This window comes from Nicotiana tomentosiformis, chromosome 5, assembly GCF_000390325.3.
Source record: "Nicotiana tomentosiformis chromosome 5, ASM39032v3, whole genome shotgun sequence".
NCBI classification, from domain to species: domain Eukaryota; kingdom Viridiplantae; phylum Streptophyta; class Magnoliopsida; order Solanales; family Solanaceae; genus Nicotiana; species Nicotiana tomentosiformis.
In genome coordinates, this window is record NC_090816.1 from 27,500,821 (window position 1) to 27,510,503 (window position 9,683).

The 9,683-nt window shown below is 38.0% G+C and overlaps 1 protein-coding gene across 5 annotated transcripts; it reads left to right on the plus strand.

The window, feature by feature from the left end:
* Positions 1-5,766: 5,766 nt before the first annotated feature.
* LOC104098444 (cyclin-dependent kinase G-2-like) lies at positions 5,767-9,112 on the plus strand. Of its 5 annotated transcripts, none has more exons than XR_011407729.1 (7): positions 5,767-7,478; positions 7,652-7,787; positions 7,895-7,983; positions 8,066-8,088; positions 8,172-8,280; positions 8,360-8,479; positions 8,604-9,112. XR_011407729.1 is itself a non-coding variant. In XM_070174761.1 (6 exons), the coding sequence occupies exons 1-6, from the start codon at positions 6,010-6,012 to the stop codon at positions 8,701-8,703; spliced, it is 2,010 nt and encodes a 669-aa protein (XP_070030862.1). In that variant the 5' UTR covers positions 5,777-6,009; the 3' UTR covers positions 8,704-9,112. The 5 variants fall into 5 exon arrangements, 1 of the variants encoding a protein (XP_070030862.1); XR_011407728.1 differs by having other exon boundaries at positions 5,768-7,478; positions 8,373-8,479; XR_011407726.1 differs by lacking the exon at positions 8,066-8,088 and having other exon boundaries at positions 5,776-7,478; positions 8,373-8,479; positions 8,604-8,768; positions 8,897-9,112.
* Positions 9,113-9,683: the final 571 nt, after the last annotated feature.

Here is a 9,683-nt window from a genome sequence, read left to right on the forward strand (position 1 = left end):
GGAACTAAGCGTCTTCTGCCCAGGTATGCGGTCACTATGCGGCCCGCAGACCTGTTCTGCGGTTGCATAATGCACCGCAAAAACAGGTCTACGGTCGCATAATCGACCGCAGATTTGCACCCACACCTGCCCAGCTAAACCCGTTCGACGATGAACATTTGTTTAAGAGGGGGAATGTAACTCCCCGATCGATCATTTTGAGTATTACAACCCCGTCTCCCCATTTACTGCTCAAATTATGCTTTTACGGTCATTATTTGACTTGTCGGAGCAATTGGTTCGGGTCCGGTGAGGTTTTGGAATGATTTGAAAAACTTAGTTCCAAGGTTTAGAACTTAAGCTGAAAAGGTTGACGAGATATTGATTTATGTGTAACGACCCCAGAAAACTTTTGGTAAGGAAATTAAGGTTTTGTGGTGCCGAGGTAGATTAATTAATTCAAAGGTTACGGACTTTTTGGGTTGAACAGTGTGTGGGGGAGTTAAATAAAAATTGTTGGCAGAAATATGCATTTATGCGGTCCACTTTGCGGCCGCAGAATCACTATGCGGGCCGCATAATGGCCGCAGAATTGGCAGAAGCTGGGCAGGTGTGGGCGCAAATCTGCGGTCGATTATGCGACCGTAGACCTGTTTTGAGTACAATTTCGGATTTTGTTGGAAAATTTATATTTTTATATGGAATTAATTCCTATAATTTGTATTGACTGAATCGAATTAATTGTGACTAGATTCGAGGCGTTCAGATGCCGATTCACGAGGCAAGGGCATAGCAGAATACAGAATTTTACGGTTTGAGGTAAGTAACAGTTCTAAATTTTGTTATGAGGGTATGGAGCCCTAGATTATGTGTTATATGATTGGTTTTGAGGTGGCGCACATGCTAAGTGACGGGCGTGTGCGTATGCACCATAGGAATTGTGAATTGGCCAAATTTTATGAAATTGTGTAGTTGAATAATCTGTTATTATTTGTACATTCTCCATGTAGTAGAGAAATTGAACCACAAATCATGTTTAGATTATGTGTTGGCACTGTAGGGACCCACAAAAGTCGTGTACATGTTGAATTATCTGCTAAATTTAGGAATGACAGGCGGTGCGGGGCGGGGCGGGTTCTGTCTGAACCCGCACAATTTTAACCCACCCCGCATAGGATTTAAACCCACATTCACCCGCCCCATACTCCACCCGCATTCACCTGTGCCGCCCTGCAATATTTTAAAAATAAAATTCTCTCTTTTCCTTTTAAAAGATGATTGTGGCAAGAAAAATAGATCGTTTTTTACAAGCTAAATTTTCCATTCATATATTTCAAACGTAGAAGGGTCGTTGTTTATTTGTCTCTCAAGCCATATATGGCTTCAGATTTTTTCAACAATTAAATAGCACGAAGTAGTGCTATTATATATGGTAATAATTATAAGTGATTCAAAAAATAAAAGACGAAATTTTTTCCATATGAATTTAAATTGAATTCCACCGGCAAACAAAAATAGGAAGGAGTAATACAAAAAGATGAAAAAATAGTAAAGATTTTTAAAACTCCATAACAATTAAGAATATAATAATTTTTTTTAGTTTTGTTTACGTTCAAAACCCTTCTAACAATTTGAAAAGCCAGATCATTTATTGTATCTAGACACATGAATTGATGACAGTGTATTTTGGGTTGTGGAGATCATTTAGTTCAAAAAATTAAATCCCCGTCCCGCATGATTTTTCTATTTTAAAATTTGAACTCACCCCGCCCCACAACCGCAAACTCTCAAACCCGCACCGCCCTACTAACGCTCAAACCCACACCGCCCCATTGCCATCCCTAGCTAAATTGTTGTTTTGTACTCGGTCACAGTTTACTCAGTCACAGTTTACAGTTTACTTGGTTGTACTCATACTACACCCTACACCTCGTGTGCAGATCCAGATACTTCTGGACATAGCGGTTGCTAGTTCTCGGAGTTTTATCTGTTGGAGATTATCGAGGTAGCTGCTTGGCGTCCGTAGACCTTGGCTCTCTTTCCTTTTAGCTTTTGTACTGTTCTATATTTTCAGATATTATTTTTTTAGCAGTCAGACTTTGTTATCATTTAGATGCTCATATACTCAGTGACACCGGTTTTTGGGAGTGTTTGTATCAGTATTTGTGAGATTTTTGTGTTGTATTTAAATACTATGTTTTCGAACTTAAAATAAAATTGTGGTTTTATTGAGGTTCTCGGCTTGCCTAGTATTCAGATAGGCACCATCACGACAGGTTAGGATTTTGGGTCGTGACAGTGAGGTTATGGGTAACAATTATCTTTGAAAAATTACGGAATCCGGGCATGTGGGCCAGGGGTGAATTTTAGGAATCTTCCAATTTGGGTTGGGTAATTACTCTAATAGCTAAATTATTAACTTTTGAGTGTACATTGATTAATTTATATAACATTTGGCTAGCTTCGGATTGCTCGACACCAAATTGAGGCCTTAGGGTGATTTTGATAGCCGGAAAGTGAGCTTTGAGATGAGGTAAGTCTCTTGCCTAACCTTGCAAGAGGAAATTTACCCCATAGGTATTCAAAATTATTATTTGCTTCTAATTGTGGGGGCAACGCACGCACGAGGTGACGAGAGTGCATGTGTAGCTACTATTTTTGCTTAAGCCCGGGTAGTTTTAGGACCCAAACCATGAAATACTTGTATTGTTGCACTCTACTTGTTAATTTAAGTACCTAAATTATATTGAAACTTGATAAAGGATTCGTAAAGGCCGAATTTCACTTACTTTGAGTTTTGGCGGGTTACTTGACCGTTAATAGAAATTGTGCTTCCTTGTGTATTAGGCTTGTAATATCTTTTAAATCGGATGTTCATAGAGTATTCTCTCTTCTTGTGGAGCGGGCCGAACGCCTCAACAGTACAATAGATGCATCTATGGTTTGTGCCTCTCGACCCTCGACAATGTACACATTATTCTGGATCGGGTCATACGCCCTCGGCATAAATCGTGCGTGTTAAATGCTTGGAGCCCGAACACACTTAATATTATTTTCATGAATTGAGAGGTTCTAATTATTTAATTGCATGAGATTTACTTAGAATTAGTATGTGTTAGTGGAAGACTTTTGGAATGTACTATTAGCTAAAGAATCATTTAATCAATGTTGCTATTGTGTTAATATTATTATCCACATTTTATATGCTTATTTAGCATTCCTATATTTCATTGTTAGCCCATAGTAAGTGTCGATGTCGACCCCTCGTTACTACTTCTTCGAGGTTAGACTGGATACTTACTGGGTACATGTTGTTTATGTACTCACGCTACACTTCTGCACTAATCGTGCATCATCTGAGGTAGGTGCATCTGGCATTCATTCCGGCGCGCACCCCAGATAACCCGAGGCTTAGTGTTAAGTTGCTTTCTGAGTCCGTCCTGCAGCACCCGAAGTCTTTTTTTTGTATTTTATTTTTCTGTCTACTCTATTTCAAACAGTAGCTTAGTGTTTTGTATATTCTACTAGTTTGTCATACACTTGTGACACCAGATCTTGGAACACATGCTCATAGACTATGGTTTTTGAGCATTTATCTCACTGCATTTGCTCTTACATTGGTTGTCGTCTTATTTTATTAAATTTTCTACTCCTTATTTTCTTAATAAATGACATTCAACTACTTTGGATTCTTTTAAAAAAGAAACAATTACATGGTTAGATCACTGTTAGCTTGCCTGGCGGCGACGTTGGGCGTTATCACGACCTATAAGAGAAATTGGGTAGTGACAGAACTGATACAAAATGATCTTCGACGATGTATTTAATACAATATAGTGCACGATATTGTAAAAGACTGTGAGGATCGGGCATGTAGTCCAGACACATAAAGATGTCATGCCATTTAAACGCAAGTCATAACCTATATGACTCATTTGATTAAATTTATATGAAAATCCCTGAAGGATTTAAAATGCTTAAAGTATATAATTCAAAGTCTCGAGAAATGTACTCGATCAAATTACAAAGATCTTTGTACGGTTTAAATCAATCTGGGTGCATGTGATATAATCGCTTCAGTAAATATTTGCTGAAACAAGGATACATAAAAGATGTTATTTGTCCATGTACTTTTATAAAGAAAATGTCAACAGAATTTGTTATACTTGATGTTTATGTTGATGACATAAATCTTGTTGGAACTCCAGAAGAGCTCCAAAAGGCAATTGAATGTCTTAAAAAAGAATTTGAGATGAAAGATCTTGGAAAAATAAAATTTTGACTTGGTCTGCAAATTGAATATTTAATAGACGAGATCTTTATCCATCAATCTGCATATACAAAAAGTGTCTTTAAACGCTTTTACATGGACAAAGCGCACCCATTAAGTAGGCCAATGGGTGTTCGATCACTTGAAGTGAATAAGGATTTGTTCCGACCTCCAGAAGAGGATGAGGAACTCCTTGGTCTTGAAATATTCTATCTCAGTGCAGTTGGTGCACTTATGTATCTTGCTAATGCTAACAAAGGTGGTGCAGATCGTATTGGTTATGAAGATACATGTTATTTATATGATCCCCATAAAACTTGATCTCAAACCGGGTATGTGTTTACATGTGGAGGCACTGTTATATCATGGTGCTCCACAAAGCAATCAATTGTTGCTACTTCTTCAAATCATGCTGAGATAATAACTATTCATGAAGCAAGTACGGAATGCGTATGGTTGAGATCAATAATTCATTTTATTCGAAAAAACTGTGGGTTGGAATGTGATAAAAAACACAATATTATACGAAGACAATATTTCATGCATAGCCCAATTAAATTAAAGAGAGGATTCATAAAAGGAGATAGAACGAAACATACTTTACCAAAGTTATTCTTCACATATGATCTCTAGAAGAATGGTAATATCAATGTGCAGCAAATCCGTTCAAGTGACAATCCATTAGATTTATTCACTAAATCTTTACCAACTTCAACTTTTGAGAAGATAATATACAAGATTGAAATGCAGAGACTCAAATATTTGAAACAAAGTTTTCATCAGGGGGAGTAAAATACGCGTTGTACTCTTTTTTTCTTACTAAGTTTTCCCCCACAGAGTTTCATTATAAGGTTTTTAATTAGGCAGCTAGCAATGCGTATTACTAAATATGTGTACTCTTTTTCCTTCACTAGAATGTTTTCCCACAAGGTTTTTCCTAGTAATGTTTTAATGAGGCATATTATCTTTTAATGAACATCCAAGGGGGAGTGTTATGAAAATATTATATTGTGGATGTTCATTTATTATTCCGCTATAGATAATCTTCCTGAAGAAGATTATCCGTTAAGTACTATATTGAAGTTTATCTACAAGCAGCTGATGCAGGCAGGTTGCAAGCAACTCAATGAAATGATTTGCATCAACTTCTTATTAAACAGGCAGGTTGCGAGCAACTCATGCAGACATCTTACAAGCAGCTCAAGAAAAGCCTCGCAACTGCTTCATTTCTTCTATAAATATATGAGTTTTCAGTTCATTATGTATATCAGTTTGAAGTTGAAATAAAATATCAATCTCCCTCTATACTTGTTTTCAGTTTATTTACTTTTTAGTCTTTAATTTTTAACAATTTGTTCCTTTTAGTGTAAACGAATCATGAGCTTTTTCTTGTGGGGGAGATATTCTATTATTGTAAATTCAGGGGAGCAAAACGAGGATAGATGAAACATTGTGGTCGTTTCTTTCAATTACGGAAAACCAAATAACAATTGACAAAAATCTGGAGGCAATCTCAATTACAGTATAAAACATAGGAGGAGCTAATCTGTAAAGTCCCTTTATGCGGCCGGAACTTGGTTGCCCTCCCTTTCGGAAGAAGACACCGTCGCCGCCTTTCATCCGTTTCTACAATTAGTAAGCCTTCCAATTCCCTTATTTTCTCGAATATAAGTTGTGTTTCCACTAGAATCGGTGTATTGGTCTTGTTTGGGTGAATTAAGGGTTAGGGTTTTATCTTTAGAGGAGAATTGGGGATTTATATGGCTGCCGGAAGACATGGTGGATATAGAGACGACGAATTTAGGGGCCAGGGTTTGGAATTTGAGGTTTCAAGGAGGGAAGTTGGTTACTCAAAGAGAAATTATGATGGATTTCGTAACGGCGATAGCGGGGTTAGGTTAAGACGAATGAATTTAAAAGAAAGAGAGATGATGAGTAATTCAGGTAGAAGTGACCGTGAGCCCGGGGAATTATCATCGTCCAGCGAGAGTGTTTCTGATGACCAGGCCAGCAATTCGGACAATGGAGACCAGCTACCTGTACAGAGCAAAATAAGAAAATTTTCACCCGTTATTTGGGATAATAAAGATGCTAAGAAAGTGAATAGAATGTCAAATATTAGTACAATTTCACTGGTAGCTGCTAAGGTGCAGAACTATTCTATGACTAATAATAATACAGAGCAGTCCCAGCTTAGGGTGAAGGCTATACCTGTTTCCCACCAAGTTACTTCTGAATTTCCTGACCACATATCTTTGACGCCTCCTGTTGAGGTGCGATCGAGCAATGAACAAGAAGCGAAAATACTTGAACATGATGAATATGTGCATATACGAGCGTCTCGATGGGTGACTGATGTTGATGATTTCCCAGTTGACGACAATAAAATTCCTCGATTAAAGAGTAGGAAACTAGGGTCATGGTTGACTGAAACAGGTGGGCGTAGGAAATCACTGACCCCTGAACTTGGGAACCCCAAGAAAAATAGGGTGCAGTCCTCAGAATCTGATGATCATATTAGGTCTTCTAGTAGAGATAGTTACCAGGAAAATAATTTAGACAAGAATGACTCCATGGATGTGGATAAGGACCGTAATTATGATGATACTAGTGTTAGCCAATCAGATACAGAATACGAACACGAGCATGATTCTTGTGGTGTACTAGAAGCTTCGTTCCCTCCTCAAAGGAGTGTAAACATGCTTCAGGGGTGTAGAAGCGTGGATGAATACGAGAGGCTTAACAAGATAGATGAAGGTACATATGGAGTTGTTTACAGAGCTAGAGATAAGAAGACAGGAGAAATTGTTGCTCTAAAGAAGGTTAAAATGGAAAAGGAACGAGAAGGGTTTCCTTTGACATCTCTAAGGGAGATAAACATTCTCCTCTCTTTCTACCATCCCGCAGTTGTAGATGTTAAAGAAGTAGTTGTAGGGAGCAAACTTGACAACATTTTCATGGTGATGGAATACATGGAGCATGACCTGAAGGCGTTAATGGAGACAATGAAACAACGATTTACCCAAAGTGAAGTCAAATGCCTTATGCTCCAGCTTTTGGAGGGTGTCAAGTATCTTCATGATAACTGGGTGCTTCACCGAGATCTGAAGACTTCAAATTTACTTTTAAATAACCAAGGTGAGTTGAAGATTTGTGACTTTGGATTGGCTCGTCAATATGGGAGCCCCCTGAAAACGTATACTCAATTGGTGGTTACTTTGTGGTACAGGTGAGTTTCAGTTCAATGCTTTTACTTGTTTTGATTTTAATTTATTCGATTTTTTTTTAAGTACATGGACATATTATTGTTGAGTTGTGTATGTTGCCAAAAAAGATTTCTGTTAAATTCTTTCTCTATCTGATCTTTTGGTGACAAGGATTGAAAAATTAATATTCTTACAGGACACCTGAACTTCTTTTGGGAGCGAAACAATATTCCACTGCTATTGACATGTGGTCATTGGGTTGTATCATGGCTGAATTGCTGAGGAAAGAACCGCTTTTCAATGGGAAATCAGAAGTTGATCAACTTAACAAGGTCTCTCTTCCAGCTGCTTTATTTTGTAGTTAGTGGAGAGTTACTTACAGCTTCGGCGATGTAATTTCTAACATCATTAATGTATTTGTGGGTTTTTCCCTTTCCAGATTTTCAGAATCCTTGGCACCCCAAATGAGACGATATGGCCGGGATTTTCCAAACTCCCTGGGGTGAAAGTCAACTTTGTAAAGCATAAGTAAGTATTATTTTCTTCTGTATTTTATCCCTACAATAGACAACTGGAGATTCATGTCTTTATTTTGCTACTGTTTTCCCAGGCTTCCAGCTTTGAGTGATTCTGGTCTGGCTGTCCGGCTTGGCTACGATTTCAGTTTGACAGCAAATATTCCCATGTTTCTGTTAACCCATGATTATTCGTTTCAGGTATAACTTGCTAAGAAAGGAATTTCCGGCCACATCCTTCATGGAACCTGGACTATCTGATGCTGGTTTTGACCTGTTGAACAAGCTACTCACTTATGATCCGGATCAGGTACTGATAACCAAACATATGTGAACTTGTAAGTTTGCTCTAAGCTAATCTTTCCTTCTCAAAAGCTTATTGTTTGTAGTGACAAACTGCAGAGGATAACTGCTGAAGCTGCGTTGAACCATGAGTGGTTTCGTGAAGTTCCTCTTCCCAAGTCCAAAGAATTCATGCCTACCTTCCCTGCACAGCATGCGCAAGACAGGTGTTAATCCCGTGAACTTCAATTGTCAGTCATACTTGATTAGGAAAAAGTTGTCTATTATCAAATATTTGAGAATTTGTTAATCTCTTAAGGTGATCTTATCCCTACCTTATTCTGCTTTTAGGCGTACGCGAAGAGTAGTGAAGAGTCCAGATCCGCTAGAGGAGCAGCGAAGAAAGGAATTGCAGCAGGGGGAGTTGGGGACTGGTGGCTTGTTTTGCTAAGATAATTGAATAGCATGCAGTAACTGTTGGTGTTTTGTCTAATACTCAGGGTCGATGTGGTTAAGGTTAGAGAGCCATGCGTTGAAAGGAAGATGCAAAACTTGTTTTGACGATCACTTGTGTTGTTCTTTTAGCAGGGCACTTTTGACAGTATATCGCGGAAAAAATGCTTTGACTATTGTACATGTCTCAGATTTTGTTGCAGGTTGACTATCACTGGGCGCTGGAACCTTATCATGTAACTGCTTGCATGGCTGGGTGGCGTAGTCAGTTTATCTATTAAGGAACTGTTTCCAAGGAAACTCGTGTATGTAACATATTTCGATTAAACAATTTTCTCGCAATTGATTTGGATACCTGAGTATTTTGGATTATATCGTATATTTAGCTACATATGTTTTGATCTTTATATTCTGTTTGCAAGAGACGGTGGTGTAAAGAAGAAGGCACTACATAGCTTTTTCATTGACGAAGAATTTCACAGAAAAGTATTGCTCATTTAAAGGTAACTATTAGATCTGTATATCCTTAATATAAAACAGAACAGCAAAAATTGGATCTGAATACATGGATAGTGATAGAAGATGTCATATATGATCACTTATCTCCTGGCCCTTCAGTGATGTTTACTTCTCATGCGTTCTTTTGGTTCTTTTTACTTGCATTCTTTGGTGAAGTTGCACAACCACTGTCTGCAACGAATTCGATATGATGCATGCAAAAATTGTCTTTTTAGAGGCCATGTACCCTTAGCATCTCAGACGACATAATAATGGCAGAATGGGTAGATATGAGAAGTCAAAATTCTGTGCGGGTCTTGATAAATTTCACTGTCGAATGTGATGACAATCGTGGTGAAGTTTCTTAAAATTAAAAGATATTGATGTTGGTGACTTGGGATGCTTAAGTATCCAAATCTGATGGTGATTTTGTGGTGTAGAGAAGCTTCTGTTGCAATGATTTCCTTCTTGTAGGGACTG

Coding starts and splice junctions, on each gene's coding strand:
- LOC104098444 (XM_070174761.1), top strand. CDS start 6,010: ATGGCTGCCGGAAGACATGGTGGATATAGAGACGACGAATTTAGGGGC. Junction 7,479..7,651: donor GTGGTTACTTTGTGGTACAG/GTGAGTTTCAGT, acceptor ATATTCTTACAG/GACACCTGAACTTCTTTTGG. Junction 8,281..8,372: donor TCACTTATGATCCGGATCAG/GTACTGATAACC, acceptor GACAAACTGCAG/AGGATAACTGCTGAAGCTGC.